Genomic DNA, 20,793 nt, shown 5'->3' on the forward strand with positions numbered 1-20,793 from the left:
TTTAATATGTTGTTTGAGAAAATATATTTGATAAAAATAATTTTGTAATAATATGATTTATATGCTTGTAGAACTAAAATTGATAGGTAATATTTAAATTTGGATCTTAAGAAGAAATCATAAACATGTCAAAGGTATTGACTTAATGTTTTTCTCCTAATCTAGAGTTGTTTATTTATCTTGTATATGATCCAGCAAATATAAATTTTTTGACAATAACATGATCATGTGATCAAATTATCTTTTTCGCTTATTATATATAAGTATATAATATATAATATAACACGAATTTTTTTTGAAAAAAGAATTTAGTGTTTAATTATAAAATTAACTTCAAATTAATAAAGGGAATTCATCAAAAATGCCACTTTTTTAAAGTTTTTTTTTTGTGTGATTTTACTATCTTTTGAAAAAAATTGCAAAAATACTAACCTTTTAGAAAATATTTGCAAAAATACGGTCTGCAACTAGATGCAACCATAAGCAACTTCAGTTAATTCATAATTGGCTCCGCAAAAGTTGCAAGCATGGTTGCATTTGGTTGCAAGCATTAGGGGTGTGCATTCGGTTAACCGAAACCGAATTTTTTTTCGATTAACCGAAACCGAAATTCATTAAAAACCTCTACCGAAAACCGAACCGAAATAATTTCGGTTTTTATAACCGAACCGAAATTTAAAATTCGGTCAATACCGAAAACCGAAATTATTAACCGAAATTTTCAAAAACATATAAAACCCAGTAATGCCAGTATACCACAGAATAACCCAGTGCAATAACATATGAATTTCAATGTAGGAAGACATATGAATTGAATTCATGAGAGATATTTTAAGACTTTGTAAAGAGTGAGAAGGGAAACGCAAGGTTGACAGTTGAGAGGAGTGCGTTTCATGTTCCAGCAGACTAATACAGTATACAACACTCATCTTTATACAACACTCATCTTTATACATCTGCAGGAGTTGATTTGAGTCGATGGTTCCGAATCTTCACAGAGATGCTTTCAAAGTTGATAGCAATTGAATTATAGTTACTGAAGAGTCTTGTTAGCTATTAGGTATTCAGATCAATCATACAAGTTAAATTATAATATATATTATTAATTAAAATACTATATTATTATATATTGGATAAAAATTCGGTTAACCGTTCGGTTATCGGTTAACCGCGGTTAAAAACCGAAAAACATAAATTTGGCTACCGAAAACCGAACCGAAATATAAAATTCGGTTAACCGAACCGAAATTATTTCGATTTTTCGGTACGGTTTTCGGTTAACCGAATCGAATGCACACCCCCGGCAAGCATGGTTGGGTACTTGCATGTGGTTTCACATATAATATTTTTGCAAACATTTTCAAAAGTTTAATATTTTTACAAAATATATAAAAAGAATAAACTCCCTCCGTCCCAGCAGATTCTTTACGGTTTCCCTTTTGGGATGTCCCATCCAATTCTTTACATTTCAAAACTTACCAAAAATAGTCAATGGGTCCCACCACTACCCAACTTTTCATCCCTTTTCACATTACTTTTACTTTATTTTCACACTACTTTTATTCCACTATCTCTCTTTTATACATTAAAAATTAGTGGGTCCCACCACTTCACCCACTTTTCCTTCTTTTTTCAACTACTTTATACATATTTCTTAACCTCCGTGCCCAAACCAAACGTAAAGAATTGCTGGGACGGAAGGAGTAGTATTTTTGTAAAAATAATTTTAGATTCGGGTATTTATGAGAAAACCCTGTGAATAAATAATACTAATTTTTGAAGCCAGTTATGTTCTTGTCACAACACCACAGTATCAAGGAAGGAGTAGAAAGACGTCCGAAGACTTGTGTCAATTTTCAGTCTTCGTCTCCGTCTAAGTGTTTCGTGTGATATTTAGAGACGGAGAGATCCATCCGGATTCGCACGATATACTGTTTATGTATTAATTCTTGTTCTTGATTATCTTCGTTTGTTTTGATTAGAAGCCAAGACATGTATAAGTTGCTCCTTTTCCCCAAGTTTTGAGTCTTAATTGGTGCATCAGATTCGTTTAGGATTTAGATTCATAATTCGTATATACGTGAGAGAGAGTGTAATGGCCAGGAGCAGCAGATCTCTGTCCACAAATAGATGGAGGTATATAAATCCAGCTTACTACTTGAAGCGACCTAAGCGCCTTGCATTTCTCTTTATAGTCTTCGTCTGTCTCTCTTTCCTCATCTGGGATCGACAAACTCTTGTGCGAGAGCACGAGGTATTTTTTCTTATCTTTACTTCTATTTATTTTTCACGCATTTTCTGTGTTTTTAAATCAAACTACTGTTTTATTTCTTTGTCAAAAAAAAAGAAGTAATGTTTTATTTCTAGCTTGTATACCTTTATTGTTCTAGATTCACCAGCCTTAAAAGGAACTGATTATTTGGAGAAATAATATGATTGCAACAAACGGGAATTACTTCAACTGGATAAATGGTTCTTATGAGCAAGCCTTTTGGTGGCCTATTAGCCCAACAATATTTATAATATCATTGTAAGCTATCCCTCATTAGCCTAATATTGTAGATAACTCACCAACTTGATTTTCCTTTTTCAAAGTTGTTCGATCAATAGTTAGATTAAAGTAAATCAGTACAGCCGTTAATTATGTTAACTATTAATAATATTCACGTGCTTGTTCACGGTTTTATGCACATCAATGAATTATAAACATTACTCCTAAAACGGGCTCACGTGCTTTCTCGCACACACCTCATGAACAATGATCATGAGCATATTTGTTCACCGATTTGATCACTTCCTTCCACTTATTATAAGTCAGTTGGCCACTAGCATTTGTAGTACTAAAATATGAGAAATATAAAGAGCTAATGTAAATAAATTTAAATATTGAAAATATTATATATAACATATAATATAATTTTAATTCCAACTGATAATGGCACTAATTATATTTCAATAAATAATTGAATTGTGGACATATATACAAACTTAATTTTTTATCAAACTTGTTCACAGACGACTAACTAATAAAGAACATGTTCACGAACTTACTAATTGAACTTATTCACGAACTTTTTCTTGAGCAAGTTTATGAACTATACTCACGAACATACTAACGAACTTATTCGCGAACTATCGAGTCGAACTACACTGTGATCATGTTTGGCTCGTCAATAAATTGATCTGTAATACTGTGTTTGTGATCAACTCGTTAATGAATCATACCAAACCCGAACTGAAGTATTTTTTTTAAAGCTGCATCATCTCATTTACAGCTCGAAGTGGCTAACAATAATGCTGAAGAAGTAGGGACTATGTATACCAGGAAGATGTAATAGACATTACTGCAGGTGTCAACTAATTGAGATAGTCACAACATTATACTTAATGTGGAATAAGGAATTAACAAATTAACTTGTATATATTACTATATGTTACTATTATTTAGGAATAGAATGGTTTATAATTTATTAGTTATAATAAATGTATTATTAGAAACAATCTACATCATTGTTGTAGAAATTAAAAGGATTTGTTCCCTTTATTAAAAGATATAGATCATTTTTTAATTTTCTTTTCATTAGGAAATTACTTCGCTTCCAAGTAATAGTTTATATATTTAAAGTCTTGTAAACTTTCATTATTTAATAGAGATGAATATGAATTAATAATATGATAAATCTTATGATTTATTTGTAATTCCGCCGATTATTTGCCGAGATAGGTAAGTATCCCTCCTTTTAACCCTTTTTCCAACCTCATCATGCTCAATACTAATTTTTAATTCAGTTTTAGACGCATATTGATGTGTATTTTACTTTCAAGCTACTGTTTCTGCCATAAATCATTAAAATGATTAAGAACTTATATCAATACTCATTTTTCTACCTGATAATCATTACATGTAAGTTGGCATTTCTACCACTTTCTTTACCATCCCACAAGAACTAGTATTTTTGAACTCAATAAGATCTATATTCATTATGTACTCACCACGTGTAACAAATTTTATTTGTTTTGCAGGTAGAAGTTGCCCGACTGAATGGAATAGTGCTAAAATTACAAAATCTGGTACTCATAGTTGATACTTGACTACTAATTATGTTGATTGTATACATCCAATAAAAGCATGTTGACATTCTCTTGCTGCATATGATGCTTCATATTTATACTTGTCCTCATGTCTAGTATTCTGAATGACTCATTCCAACCGCAATTGACCACACCTTAAAATTAAGTGTTCTTTTTTTTTTTTCCTGCATTATTATTTTCTTTTTGAAAGACACTCTATTCTGGTTATATGTGTCAACCAAGATTGTGTTAAAACTATATTTATGAAGTTTTAGCATAATCAAACTTTTCTTCAGAATTCATGCTGAGTTTAAAGTAAAGATAGAAGATTATAGACTATCTAGAAATTATGTGAGAGAGCAATAGATGATTAGTGCAATAAAACTGAAATCGTGCCTGATGATAGAAATTCACACAAAAAAATTAGAGTTCAGTGTTCCTCAAAGTTAACCCCCGCTCGATCACCCCGACGCTTCATTTTGCTTCAAGTACCCGGGTCAAACACTCAACATTCGGACATGATTATGAGCCCCTGTACATTATTTTAGCCCAAAAAACATTTAAAAATTATTTATTATTTTGAGTTTGATGCATGGACATTCATGTTGGACATGTTCAACCCAGAGCTTGTAAAAAAGTAGTTGCATATAAATACACATAAGAGTTGAATACAGAATGCACAATGCATATTATGAAGGAACACATAAGAGTTATGGCAAGAGTTTACAAGTCTTATTCTCCCAAGTTTCTTCTCTTATATTTAGATGTTACAATATATCTCCATATTCCTCTATGTTTACATTAGAATGCCCAACACACCCACACCCACACCCACACACACATATATTATATTTATTGATTTAAGCCAATGACTTGGCAGTTTATAATTGCCATCAGCTATAAAACTGCCCCATGAAGCCAAGAATTGCCCCAAGGGCCCCCAAATGCTTGGCAACCCATGATATTGCCAGTTTCCCTTGTCTTTAACTGCCAAAATCATCAATAACTGCCAGTAAGTGTTTTGCACGTTTTTTTTTGTTGTTACTTGAAACTGCCCCAAGTTTCGTCCGAGTGCTGACACTTGATTTTTGGCATGAGTGTTTGACGTCTGATTTTTGGCTGAGTGTTGATGCCTGATTTTTGGCATGTTTCCATGACTTCTGGGCCAAAGCACCTAACATTCGCCCAACTAAGCATCACCACAACCACTCATAAACTTCGCTAGTGCCATATTGCCCAACTTAGATTTAGGTTCAAGTCCTGAAGTCTTGCAGTTATCCACTTGTCATTATGGCCATACAAAGAAAAACCTCGAAAAACCCTTACCATTATCAACTTTTGTAGGGTAAGCTGATTCACGTGACAATTACAAGGACTGACGTGGCATTCCCTGTTTAAGTGGCCCAACGCATGGAAAAGCTCACTATGTCCACATGCAGGTTACTTAACATGGAAAAGCCTACTATGTCCACATGCAGGTTACTTAACATGGAGTATCATGTCATGGCACTAATTTGTTGCATAATGGCCGTCTTTGTTGTTAAAAGGTATGGGATTGGACTTACTACTCAGAATCATCAAAAATCACAGTCAAGCTACACTTGCAGTTGCAACGAATCCGGTTTTGCACGAATGAACCGAACACATAGAGATTCACTGCTTATATGGGCTCGTTTGGTATGATGTAATCCAACACAGTAACCAATACTTCCATGGAACTTGTATCAGTCACCATGTTTGGTTGGATAAAGTTTCAATTGTACTCGGGAACTCAGACTTTCAAGGATTTCGTAAATCTGCCAAAACACTGTAACCTAGTTACATAGCTCAGACGTGGGTATTGTGAGTTACACAGTCTATCACGCATCAAAAATTATATACCAAATTATGTTATATATAGAACATATTATTATTTCACATTTTAAGTAAAAAAAGGCTATGTCGAATTAAATTCTATAATATAGTCATTTTAGTTTGAATATAGTTATATTATCATTATATATATAAATCATTAATATTGAAAAATTTAGTTCGTATTTAATTATTATACATGTATATACTCTATTTTAATTGTGTGTAATATATTAAATATTTACATATATTTAAGTCATTTGATTCATTTATTATTTATGTTAATTTAATGTTGTCTTATATATTTTTAAATTATTTTCTAGTTATTTATTTTTTAAAACTAAAAGTATAACAATGACATATTAATATATTACATTGTAATATATATTTAATTTTAAAGTTTTGTTATTTTTAGTTTGAATTCTACATTTATGTTCTTAATTTTAGAAATTTCGTTTTATCATATAAATAGATTAGCTTTTATCATACAAATAATAAATATTAAAATTCTAGTTACATACTTGTATACACTACCAAACACAGATTTTTGATTTACATGGGACGAATATACACAGTAACCTAATTTCCAGGATAATAGAGTTACAGTGTAACTACAAATCCGGTAAACCAAACGAGGCCTATATGTGCAATGAATCCGGTTTTGCATGAATGAACCAAACACATAGAGATTGACTCCCATTTTAAATGGGACAATCATTGAAGGCCCCAGACAATGACTCGTATGCCATCCCATGTTCAACTTGTAGGCATATTGACCAAGCTACTTTCATTCAAGCAACACAATCACTTCTTCGCAAGGTTGGAAACTTTGTTCCCACCTTTGCTTCGCTTGAGGGAAATACTAAATTGGATTACTATATTTATTTATATGCTATTTCGGACCTAATACAATATATAATGTTGTGTCCAGTGCGGGGAAGAGTTTAGAGTTTGTCTTTGGTGTTGAAGGTATGCAGGTCATTGTCTGAATTTTTTAAGATAGTAATGTTGTAGCAAGATATAAGAACAGAGGGTGTATTGTGGTCCTTAATTTGTATATTGATGTTATTCATCATTTTATATTGGAAGCACATACCCTTACTATCTTCTTTATCATTGTTATCATGTGCATTTATATCAATTTTAAAAAATGAGATACAATATTGTTTTTATTTACAATATTAGCTATCACCTTGACTTGAACTTAGGGTTGTCAATCAAATAGTTAATTCACCTTGACTTGAACTTAGGTTTGTCAATCAAATAGTTAATTCACGTGTTCCAAAGAAACCATGAGGCAATCTAGACGCTAAAACTAATTTATTTTGATAAGTGAGATCCTACTGACAATGGTGATATGTACTAAATGATGGAATATGAATTTAATGTTGGGAGCTGTTCCACATCGGTTGTGGGAGGGGCAGAGAGGTAAAATTATAATCTATCAGATAATCCCTTTAGTATGAGGCCTTTTGGGAGAGCCCAAAAATAAATCCGTACGAGCTCGACCCAAAATGGACAATATGATATTATTGCAGAGTTATGGCTTGCTTAGCACGCCCAACATTTAGGCCGCCGGAAAGCTACCCCTAACAAAAAAGCATAGCCTTTTAATGATAGATGAAAACCGAGAAAGTAAGAGACCTAATCTCGTAGGATGGCTTCTTAATGATAGATAAAAATCGAGAAAGTGAGACCAAATCTCGTAGGAACTTGTTGTCGAAATATGCAACCGTGAGCTCATTTAATACTGTTGGGAATAGCATCAGTGAGCTCATTTAATACTGAGCGTCATATATATATTAATATTTAATATATTTTTAATAGTAGATACCGACCGACATATATTTAGTTTCTTCAAAGGGAATTTGACAGGACTTCTCCGAATTTACATACGGAAAATCTTAGCTTTATACCAAATCCCAGGATACCATAGAAGGTGGATTATGCTGATCTAAATCCAGGGTACCATTGGTGGTATATGGATTATGTTAATCCTTTTGACCTGATTCAATTATCATATGTATATGTAATCGAAAAAAATTGTATGTAAGATTTAACACGTGTACATACATAATATAGTAACTTAAAAATTGAAATAACACATACATTTGTTGTATACTTGTATTACATATAAATGCCAAGAAAATTTATTCTATAACCTGAATATAGTTTTGAATTTAATTATTATATTTGGCAAATTGCTTCATGGATTTATGACTTAATTTCGTTGAATTTTGATGGTATACTTATGCTGAATTCGATAATATATAATTTTACGTTTAGGAGTTCGACTTTGATATTATGTATATGTATTTAAATATTCTTATTTTTGCATTTTTCATTTAAAAAATACAAAATCATACCTGATTGGATATCTGAAACCCGAAGTCGGTTATGGATCCTTCTTTACAAAATCTGTAGTTGATTTGAATCTGATAAAATTAAATAGATAGGGATCTACCAATCGAAACATTGCACGTCAGGTATAGAATTGCTAATTATATACAAAATCTGAAATAAAGTATTTGACTAACACAAGCAAATTTACACTCTTCCCAAAAAGAATTAGTCGGTATGGAGAGGCCACCCACTCTTCATACTTTAGTTTATTCCACATTGCCTTAGAACATGGAAAATCTTCCAATATATAATCTCAATATCAGCTCATTATTCCTACACTCAAACTGAAATATTAGTTCCACCAAATCCTTTATCTCAAATCTGTAACAAACATAATATCCCGGTAGCATAAATAGATCAGCTATTCTGATTTTTTATTTGTGGGGCCTGACATTACTTTCTGCATGAACTAGAACCTTATCCTCAAGGTTGAAATAAATGGTAAAATGATCCACAATGATAGGACATTATCTTCTACCTGTCATGATCATTGGACTTGTCAGTTGCCATCAGTCAGTTCACTTACATTAGGTTGCACTACCTGCAGTTTCTTTCCTATTTTGTCGACTCGACTCTCGACCCATTTCATATCTGCCATTACCCTAAAAATGTAAAGACAATCAGAGTAATATCAGATTATACATAGGAAATCTCCCACTCTCCACACATACACACTAGATTTGTATTACTCAGATGCCTTTAAACATGCAGAAGTCTTTATCTGTAAGCCCAACTTCAGGATTTGATTCCCAATCTGAAACTGACATATAATAAATACCACTAAAGCCTCCATTCCAAATCTGGTATCCTAATTACTCCAATAGATTTCAGATTCCGCAAGTTATAATATATTAGTTGTGTTAATTGTGTGCCCAGCGTATTTCTATTAGATAAATTAGCAGCAAAACTTTTGGCGTTTGAGGGCTACTGTGACATTTATGTAAAATGCACTGTTTAGATTGGAATTAACAATGAAAATCAATTTATTAGGTTTAAATTCTTATATATACTTGTCAGCAACAAAAACACATTCTGTTTAGAAATGCATAAACACATATAACAGAAGTGGCACCTTGGTAGGTGAAGTTTGAGTGCCTCGCTGCGCCTGGGTAAAACAGTTCACTTGTATCTTATGTGCATTTTATCAATTTCTATAAATTCTTAGTTGTACTGCTTAAATTTCATTGTCATTTTTCGTACTATTTTTCTCCACCATCTATAATTTAAAATTGTTATAAATTCTTAAATTTTGTTTTACCTTCTGTAAATTTGTGCATGCATACTGCATTTGAATTTGTAAGTACTATATTGGTTTTCCTATGTAATCCTTTTTCTTTTCGAGTTTCTTAAATTTTAAGGGTCCAGAGTTCTACTTCTAATTTGCAGTTGGAAGAGTCAAAGAATGTTAAAGATGCTCTAGGTGAAAAGAGTAAGATTGGTGGAGAAGATACCGATGCAAGTAAAAAGATAGGCATTGAAGATGACCCTGTTAGTGTCCAGCGAAGAGAGAAAGTAAAAGGTGCCATGCTTCATGCATGGACATCATATGAGAAATATGCATGGGGTAAAGATGAGCTTCAGGTATGCATACAAGAAAGCCTTAATATCTATATCAAATCCACCTTTGTTTTCATATTGATTTGTCGTGTTAAAAATTTATACAAAAGAAGAAGATTGGTATAATTATGTGTTTGTTTTAGTTTCTTCTTAGTTTGGTATAGTTATTGTATTATTATGCTAACCTCATGTCACATTTTTCACCGAAGATTCGTCTTGTAGAGTAGTATTTGTTTTTAATATAATCACTGAGATTTCAATCCTTAGTGTATAAGCATAGCTGTAAATATGTAATTGATAGCTGTAAATCACATATACTTAACATATCAATTAGGCTTAATTAGAGGCTGATATGTGATAGATAGGCTGATATCAGGGGATTTTGTTGGTTGATTTACAGGCTGATATGATGGGATATGCTTGCTAATTTGTAGCTTTGATTAGCTCTGTTGTACCTATAAATACAGGGCACTTTCTTATATCTTTGTCATGGTATCAGACTGATTATTTAAATACAAATCTCATATTGTATTTCTTGTCTTGCTTTAAAATCATAGTGTTTTTCTTTTTCACTCCATCTTTCTTGGAATTCCTCTTGTGGTTCTTGTTTCTTTGTAACTCATATCAAACGTGTCATTAGAGTGATTAGATAACTTCCTTGTTCGATCGGATAAATCCAATTCGTTCTGCATATGCTACCTAAAGGAAGCATAGAGGTGTAAGAGATATGAGTAATATCCAATGCTATGGTTGTAAAGGATTTGGACAATTTGCTACTAATTGCACTAAAAAACATTCTGCAATTATTGCAAGATGGTAGGGCAAATCATCTATGTCTCAGTTGGATCTTCAAATGCTCCTAATTTTGGTCAGTGTTCTGCTACTCCTGAAATGATCCAACATGATAGTTGATGCATTTTCAACTTTTGTCATTTCATGTAACAAATATTATTCTAATAAGCCTTGGTATTTTGATTCTGCTCCTTCGAAGTCATGGAATCATATCACATCGTTCTTGTCCATCAACTCCACAACAAAACGATGTGGTTGAGAGAAAGAATCGTCATCTTCTTGATGTCATTCAAACTCTTCTGATTGAGTCTCGAGTTCCGTCTCATTTTTGGTGTGAAGCCTTGTCTACAACTGTTTATTTGATTAATAGACCATCTCCTACCTCAAAAAATGAATCTTCCAGCCGCCGTTTGTGTAAAGATGCACCTGATTATTCTAATCTTCATATTTTCGAATGTGTTTGTTTGTTCATCTTCAGGCATATGAAAGTAATAAATTTACTGCACAATCTGTCAAGTGTGCTTTCTTAGGCTATGGTGGCACCCAAAATGGTTCCTAATGTCCGTCAAATTCATATGTCTCAAAATGAAATTTTCTTTGAAAATCGGCCATTTTTTAGCACACAAATGACTTCACAATCCCCATCTATAGCTATATTGCCTCATTTTCCAGAGTCATCGACCCCAATACAAAGATTTAAACCAGGCCATGTTTATAATAAACACACTTCTCTCACTACTGCTCCCACGACTCTTTCAGAAGCACATGATCTCGTTTAACGGACTTTTAATGATTCACCTCTTGTTCGGAAAAGCCCTAGAAATTCAAAACATCCTGACAAGTACAGTTTTTCAAAATTCAATATGCATGTTCACTACTTCTTCTCCTATTTCTATTCCCGCTTGTTATAAACAAGCTATGGAACATGAGTGTTGGCAGCAAGCAATCTCTTGCATAAAATCATAGTTAGGACATTGTTTCCTTACCTCCAAATGTCAAGCCAATTGGTAGGAAATTAGTCTACAACATGAAACTTTAGTCTGATGGCTCACTTGATCGATAGAAAGCTCGACTGGTTGCACTTGGCAATAAACAAGAAAATGGTATCAACTATGAAGAGAGATGTACCAGTTTCTAATATGACCACCAAAGAACCATTCTTGCTGTTGTTTCCTCTAAATCTTAGCCTTTAAATCAGTTTACGTAAAAATGCTTAAAGAAATTTGCATGAAACTTCCATATGGCACGACTTGGATATACTCGTATCAATTCTCATCAACTTCTCTTTTTATTGAAATGATTCATCTCTCTTGTTTCATATGACACAAACGACTATGGTCTTTCTCCTGGTCTACGTTGATGATATTGTCATACTGACAATGACATTGTGCTTATATCAAAACTTAAAAGGATGTTGCATAGTACATTTCAAATAAAAGATATTGGGGATCTTAAATATTTTTTGGGTCTAAAGTTCATTCTCGAGATCGAGGTTTATTCTTAAATTAGCAAAAATATGTCAAAGATCTCATCGAGTTGGCTGGTTTAAAGCAGGCTACTTTTGTTGATACACCAATGGAGGTGAATGTTAAATATCGAAAAAATGGAGAGCTTTTGCCAAATCCTTATATATATATAGACAGTTGGTTGGTAGTCTTATTTACCTAACTATTACAAGGCCCGATATCTCATATGTTGTCCATATTGTTAGTAGATTCATGCAATCTCCTCGACATCTTAATCTTATTGAATCATTATTATTACGAGGTGCTATAATCACCCTCGTATCCCTTGTCAGTGATGTACGTCTCTACTAGTATCCACACGAACGCCCCGAACATCCAATGATCGAATAGGGACGGAGGTACTAAGCACCAAAACAGACTTGTTTCTCTCACTCATCTCTCTCAACTACTTGGGTTTTTAAAAAAACGAATTAAACCTTAGACGATTCTATAAAGAGATATTTATAGAGGAGAAAAGATGATTCTATTAACACTAATCCTATTAATTATCTAATTAAAACTCTTTTTATTAAATTACAACTGAATTCCAGTACACTGTACACTTACATGTACCTATTTACTGACTTTAGTATCCCTATACTTATGACCAATGAGACGTGGTCATCAGTAAATCAACATACTAGTCTTTATGTATTATTATTGTCCTCATTAATAATAATACTTGGCTAGGGATATTTAAGATTAATGATACGTTAACTTGTATAATTTCATGGTTAAGTCACTTGAACTATACAATATGCATCAGAATTCTAAGGACATTTATTATCCTAACATCCATAATGCAGTAAATAAAGACATAATAAATATAAATGATACTAGAAGATCTACAACGGAATGGTGTGTTTTTCTTGGAGATGCTTCGATCTCTTGGAAGTGTAAGAAGCAAGATCATGTCTCTAAATCTTCCACATATGCTAAATATGGAGTCATGTCTGCAGCTTGTTTTTGTTCTGAAATCGTTTAGGTACATGGCCTTCTTTTCAAAGTAATCCCACTCTACTTCGTGCTAATAACAAAAGTGCCATTCAATTCGCTGCCAATCTGATACATCATGAACGCACAAAACATATCGAAGTTGATTGTCATTATATTGGAGATGCATTTACTTGTGGTTTTATTAAACTTACTCATGTTAGTACTAATCTTCAAACAACTGATGTATTCACAAAAGTTTTGACGCGTCAACAACACAAGTTTCTTAGCGGAAAACTGATACTTCTAGAATTACCGGCATCAATTTGACGGGGGGGACGTCACTGTAATCACTCAGAGTACAATCCTTAGCGTATAAGCATAGTTGTAAATATGTTATTGATAGCTGTAAATCGCAGATACTTAACAGATCTATCAGGCTTAATTAGGGCTGATATTATGTGATATGATAGGCTGATATCAAGGGATTTTGTAGGTTTATTTACAGGCTGATATGGTGGGATATGCTAGCTGATTTGTAGTAGCTCTAATTAGCTCTGTACCAATAATTACATGGGCTTGTTTGTATAACAATATATTGAGAATTCAAAGCATTTTCTTACTTTTATGTCATCTGTTAACTTTGACATTTCCCTAATATAACAATATAGCTCTGTACCAATAATTACGTGGGCTTGTTTGTATAACAATATATTGAGAATTCAAAGCATTTTCTTATTTTTATGTCATTTGTTAACTTTGACATTTCCCTAATATATATGATTGCTTGGTCCAAAAATTTGGTGGTAACATGCTAACATGTTTTCAGCCGCAATCAAAGAACGGTGTTGATAGCTTTGGTGGTCTCGGTGCAACTCTCATAGACTCTCTTGACACTTTATATATAATGGGTCTAGATGAACAGTTTCAAAGGGCTAGAGAGTGAGTTCTGATCTTTATATGCTTCTCACTATTCATCTATGTTTAATTCCTGTTTATAAATCGGGTCGTATGAGTTTTAAGTTTACTACCATAACTAATGGTAATGTTTTTCAACTTTTTTTTCCTTTTTTTTCAAGTTCTTCCATCTTTTCTCTTCTCTGATTAATAATTTAGGTATAGACCATTAAAGAATCTGCTTACTGTATCAGTGTTTTATATAAATATATGTTTCAAATTAGTTTTGGTTTGTGACCAATTTATAATAGCGTTATAGCATATCATTTTCTTTTGTAACTTGACTTATCAATGATATATGTCCCAAGTAACTCTATCTATATGACTATATCCTCCCACTGCAGTTTCTGTACAGTAATAAATGCACCTGTTGATATTTTTCTTCTGTTTTAATTCATGCTAATATTTGTGAACTTCATTTTTCTTCTCCATCTTTCCCAACAATTATATACTTTCTTATAAATTCATGCATAATAATAATAATAAGAGTGATAATGAGTAATGTAACTTCATAAATTTTTTACTTTTTAGGCTGATAAACATATTTTATTTTTGCAGGTGGGTTGCAAACTCTTTGGATTTCAACAAGAATTATGATGCTAGTGTTTTCGAGACAACCATAAGGTTACTTTACATGCTTACAGTGTTCAATTTTAATGTTGTTTATGCCATATCCTACCCATTCTTGCAAATATACTTGCAGGTCAGTGGTACATGCATGTCATCTACTCATATCACATTGATGAAATATCTAAAAAGTTTGTACCGATTTACGATTTGTATTTTCACAGAGTTGTTGGAGGACTTTTAAGTTCATTTGATCTCTCCGGGGATAAAATCTTCCTCGAAAAGGCTACAGACATTGCTAACAGACTCCTGCCAGCATGGGATACCACTTCAGGCATCCCCTTTAACATTATTAACTTGGCTCATGGAAACGCACACAATCCTAGTTGGACTGGGGTAAGTCCTAAAATTATGAATATCAATTTATCTTTGCTTGGGATTGAATATGGTGCTCTAGTGCTTGAATTTTTTCATCAGTTTAAATTTGGTTTCAGGATCCTTCTGATTATGTAAAAATGCAAGCAGATTACTCCTCTATATTTGTGTCAGATTCGTGTGTAATGTTTGTTTATGACAATTTTAAGGCCTGTGTTCTATATATAAATCCTATTATATTTGTTACCTTTCACATATTTTTTATTCAAATATTTACTCAATATCGACAGATAACTAGTTATTATATGTCTTATTATGTACTCATATATGAATTTTAGTACTTTTTGCTGGGAGCATAATCATGAAACAAACCTGTAGTGTGTAGGCAGTGAATGCGTTTTTATAAGAGCAAATGGGTATATGACTTGCTTTTTCTAGTGAAGCGACAGTTAAGCTTATTATACTTGGAAGTTTTTCGAGTTGAAATCTGGAAAGTGTTTTTCTTTTTACCTTTGTTTTCTTTTTGATCGGAAAGTAATTCACTAGTTCCCGCATCATTTGTCAGATTATCATTCTTTTCTATAACAATATTAAACCTCTATTAAATACTTTAATAGCTTCGGGACCCTGAATATATTTAATAATTTATTAGTTATTTTTTATTTGTCTTATTAACATGTCGAATTATAGGTTTTTCCTGTAAAAGATTGAGGTTATCACATTGTATTTACACATATTTCATCAACTTGAAGCTATATATTAATAGTAAATAAAAGTTACAATTATTATCTATCTAATAACCTAACAGAACGCTAGACGATGTAGCGTTTTTGGTAAATAACCAAAACGCTACACGATGTAACGATACTAAATGGTATTTGAGGCCATTTTTCTGGATCTTGATATTTAGGATATTAATGATGAATATATGGGTAGTCAGGGCCAACACCCCTTTCTGGAAGGATCTTTTTTCATGAATGGTTTGATGGATATGGGCCTTGAAGTCAACCTGTCCCACCTTGGGCCCAAACAAAATTGGACTCATATACTGTATCTACATGTCTGATATGTTAATGCTATAAAATGTAACTGAAGTTTTCACGTTTCGTTACAAGGGAGACAGTATTCTGGCAGATTCCGGCACAGAGCAGCTGGAATTCATTGCTCTATCTCAGAGGACAGGAGATCCAAAGTATCAACAGAAGGTATAAATACTTGTCTTAAAATTATATATGGGTTCTCTCTTAACTTTTCTGTTGATAGATTAGGTAAATATCTTTATCTACCACCAATGTAGATAATTCTTAATGGGTAGTTCATTAGTCTATACAGAAAATTTGTTATTTCTTATTGTAAATGTCTACTCTTCAAGCTTTGGTCATTTACTTTTACTTTAACTTTAATATCTTCCCACTAAGCTATTTAATAATGTGATTTTCAGGCAGAGAATGTTATTTTACAATTAAATAAGACCTTTCCCTCTGATGGTTTGCTGCCAATATATATTAATCCACATAAAGGAACGACATCCTACTCAACTATAACTTTCGGGGCCATGGGAGACAGGTACTAACAGACTGCTTAAATCTGATACATTTGAACTTGGGTTAGCTTTCATATATATTTGTGATCACATTTTCGTTTAAAGCCTTGTTCTGTTGGGGATGTTCAAGTCATCCTTGTTTACCATTGGTGATCTGATTCTGCTTGCAGCTTCTATGAGTATTTACTTAAAGTTTGGATACAGGGAAACAGAACTGCTGCTGTAAAGCATTATAGGTAAGAAAGTACATTTACCCGTGTAGTTATATAAAGAGTTTATAATGTACATCGCCATTAATATTTGTACACTTCCGTGGCCGAACATTTCCAGAAAACTGATCTGAACAATTAATGATTTGTTTAAGTTGCCTTTGATAGGATGCTGTTTGGTATTGTTGCTATTTTGTTAATATGTATTAATGCTTTTTTGGACTTACTAAATTTCAAATAAGTCGCGGATAACATCCTAGTTTGTAAAAATTTTGCTGATGGAAAATTATGTATTTTGAAATTTGGAAACAGGGAAATGTGGGAGACGTCAATGACGGGACTACTGAGCTTGGTGAGGAGAACTACACCATCATCTTTTGCATATATTGCAGAGAAGATGGGAAATTCTCTTACTGACAAGGTAATATATGGGGGCCAAATGATATTTAGCTTTATATTAAACACAATGTGTGATGTTTGGTTTCCATCTTTCTGTACATTACAAGTGCAGATGGATGAATTAGCATGTTTTGCTCCAGGAATGATAGCATTAGGGTCGTCTGGTTATGATCGTGACAACTCCCAGAAATTCCTTTCACTGGCAGAAGAGGTGAATTTAAAGCATTCTTCTTGGTCTTGTTGTTTATAGTGTTGGCATTATTAACTAAAATGTTCCCTGTTTGTTCCTTTTTCTCTGATGGGTAAGTAATTATTCTGTTTGTTCCTTTTCATTGCACACTTGAGGAGTCTATACGCCAAAGAGTCATTAGCTTTTTATGTACAGTCCTTTTTGTTTTGATGTCAAATGACGAACATAATTCATGCTGGGCCGAACTTAGTTTAACTAAATTAAAACATTTTGCACTAAATTGTTTATATGCTCTGTATATTTGATATCACTTGTGATATTTATCTGTAAGTACGTAAGATGCTACATGATAAAAGATCAATATGTTATATTATCCAACACATAAATAAATTTAAATCAAGTGGATTTCAAACATATTATTATCTCAATTTAATATACCCAATCAGTTTCAGTGTTTCACAATAGAATTGGCTCAATTAACCTTAAGGTTATGAGTGTTATTATTATAATTATCAATGTTATCATTATATTTTCTTTTGAGTTTGGCGAATAATTTTTTTTATAACATTCTTGACTTTTCGTGACACTATTATTGTATATCCAAATGAATGATATCTGTTGTGAGATTTAGAAAATAATCTAAAAGACATGTAATGTCAAAATGAGTTATATTTTGTAGCCATGATAGAACAGGGAGTATACTATTAAATTATTAATCTCTTACAGTTCAGATATCTGTGTTGAGTCGATGATGTCTTCACTCTCCAGTTGTTCACAGAAAATTTTCCAAGGCTGAATGTTACAGTTTCTCACTCTTATCCTATTGTCTCTTATTTGTATTTGACTTGCCATGTGTGAAATGACAATATGAGTTGTGTTTTGTAATTCTGAACACAAAATTAGGCTCTTCATTTATGGTTGTGCATTCTATCTTTAGATATTTGCCTTTTTGCTCAACCTTTTAACAAAATAAATATTAAGTTATGCGTAGCTTTGTGTGCCGGTAAGCGTCGGAAATTAATTAATTTATTTTTTTTATTTTTTTGGTTAGATTACTTCAGCAAAGTTAATTTGATTTTACGAAGGCGCCAAATATCAAATGGTGTCATCAAATAGAGGATAGTGTATCATGAGGTTCATTTGTGCGGAAATGGATACACACATAAATATTGTTACTTGAAAATAGCCAGAGTAGCTTCTGCTTTATAGTAGAAGACCTGATTAATCAGGATATATATATATATATATATATATATATATATATATATATATATATATATCCAAAGTTTTAGCATCTTTCCATAGTAGCAAGTTCAGTGCAGTGGCATCGATCAGTCTTAATTGCTTGTCTGAATATTTGTATTCCAAGTTGCATGTTTCTTGCGAAACACTTATACATATGCTCTTGACTTCTCTTTTTCTGGATTCTATGTGTAGCTAGCTTGGACTTGCTATAACTTTTACCAGTCAACACCAACAAAATTGGCTGGAGAGAATTATTTTTTTCATGCAGGGCAGGTTGGTAGTCATATTCTATAATGAAAAATTGATATAATCTTATTGTAATTTGCAAGGTTTTTTTTTGGGTGTTACGGTCAATTGCAGAAATTTAAATACTAATTTACACATGACTCTGCCGAGGCTAATTTCACTTTCACATCAGGTCACCAAAATTTTGAAATCATAAGGGTTTTTTTTTATGAATACTGAGTCATGTATAAGGTAAAGCTAGAGCTGAAGGCCACATAATTCATGATTTTACAGGATATGAGCGTCGGTACATCGTGGAACATATTGAGACCGGAGACCGTGGAATCCCTCTTTTACCTTTGGCGTTTAACCGGAAACAAGACATACCAAGAGTGGGGTTGGAATATTTTTGAAGCATTTGAAAAGAACTCACGCATTGAGTCGGGATATGTTGGATTGAAGGATGTAAGCACTTTAAACTATGAATAGGCATTGCATTAATATCATGATTTGCATTTGAATTTTGGTCATACCTGAAATAGAAATTGACAAAATATTAATCTGGAATGTTTTTGCACATAAGGGTATTTACTACCAACTTCCAAGCATTGTGTCTCCTTTTTTTTTTATTCATAATTAGCCAATTTATCATATGATATATAAATAAACGGGACATGTTTATCTTATAAGCTCTTTGCTGTTATAGAACTCATTGCTCTTGGTGAATTGCGCCACTAGGGATTGGCTCACAGTATTTCAAGTATTAAGATTGTAAAGCATTAACTGCTTTATACTAGACTTATCTAATCTGATATTTTTTTCACTACTGTTAGGTTAATACCGGTGTGAAAGACAATATGATGCAGAGCTTCTTTCTTGCGGAGACACTCAAATATCTATATCTACTGTTTTCACCCACTTCAGTTATTTCCTTGGATGAGTGGGTTTTCAACACAGAAGCCCATCCCCTGAGAATTGTCACACGTCATGGTCAAGGAGTTATCAATGAAGTATTAGATGAGCAACACAAACCGAAGTTGCATGCAAGGAAACAAGGTCGATTTGGTCATCTATAAATAATTAGTTGGTGTCTTTGTTTTATAAAGATGGTTGCCCATTTCTGCTGGCCTGTTTGCACCAGGTGAGAGATCCGGTATGATAGTATGCTTGAGAGCAATATAGCTTTATGCAACCTATTGTTCCAGTTATAGAGTTATATTGCTACATTAATTCGAGTTGGCAGGATTACTGAACTTTTGATTTGTACTTTGGTTGCCATGCATACAGAGGCTTGCGGCGATGAAGTAGGTGACCACCTGTACTGCGGTCGGCAAGCATACAAGGATTAAGCCCATGAAGTTAATGTAACATAGAATGTATAATATCCTATCTACTAATTTCTGTTTTGGACAGGAATATTTCCATATAAACACTTACCATATATTCATGATTTGAGATGTTTTTAAAGTATAATATACTAGAAGGTCGGTAATTTTTACGTGATCAATATTTTAGCGAACTATTTTATCCAATATTATTAAAAGATTTGCTAGAGTAGTGAAATTTTTACAAAATTGTATATATTTTATTTTTAGTATACAAATAAATTTCTAGTAAAAGCGTGGGGAGATATATCCTTGGAATACCAGAGAAACTAATAAATGAATTTCATATTATTATTGCTTAAAAATTATACATTAAGGTTGTGTTTCAGTAGAATAAGAAAGGATGTAACAAGTTTTGTATTTTATTTAGAAAATTGCGTTCATTTCAAATCATTTAAGTTACAATTGTAATCTGCATGATTTGAAACAAAAGACCCAATTGTTCTTTTTCTTTCTTTTCCCGGTAAACTTTCTCATAAAAATTCAAATTCAATAATATTTATTTACTATGACACATTGCCTTTCTTTAAAACACTTGTAAAATGAATGGATGAACTTTGATTGCAGCAAGTTCTTCCCAATTTGT

At 32.6% G+C, this 20,793-nt stretch overlaps 1 protein-coding gene across 2 annotated transcripts; it reads left to right on the forward strand.

Moving 5' to 3' along the window:
• The first annotated feature begins 1,745 nt into the window (after positions 1-1,745).
• Positions 1,746-20,341, forward strand: LOC108223249 (mannosyl-oligosaccharide 1,2-alpha-mannosidase MNS1). Of its 2 annotated transcripts, none has more exons than XM_017397404.2 (15): positions 1,746-2,254; positions 4,024-4,071; positions 9,712-9,906; positions 13,942-14,054; positions 14,628-14,693; positions 14,861-15,032; positions 16,127-16,216; positions 16,453-16,577; positions 16,725-16,790; positions 17,076-17,184; positions 17,275-17,373; positions 18,790-18,870; positions 19,117-19,287; positions 19,656-19,963; positions 20,110-20,341. In XM_017397404.2, exons 1-14 carry the CDS (start codon positions 2,096-2,098, stop codon positions 19,896-19,898), a joined length of 1,737 nt encoding a protein of 578 aa, XP_017252893.1. In that variant the 5' UTR covers positions 1,746-2,095; the 3' UTR covers positions 19,899-19,963; positions 20,110-20,341. The 2 variants fall into 2 exon arrangements, with proteins under 2 accessions (XP_017252893.1, XP_017252895.1); XM_017397406.2 differs by having other exon boundaries at positions 1,793-2,254; positions 19,656-19,975.
• Positions 20,342-20,793: the final 452 nt, after the last annotated feature.

Source organism: Daucus carota, chromosome 5 (genome assembly GCF_001625215.2).
Source record: "Daucus carota subsp. sativus chromosome 5, DH1 v3.0, whole genome shotgun sequence".
NCBI lineage: Eukaryota > Viridiplantae > Streptophyta > Magnoliopsida > Apiales > Apiaceae > Daucus > Daucus carota.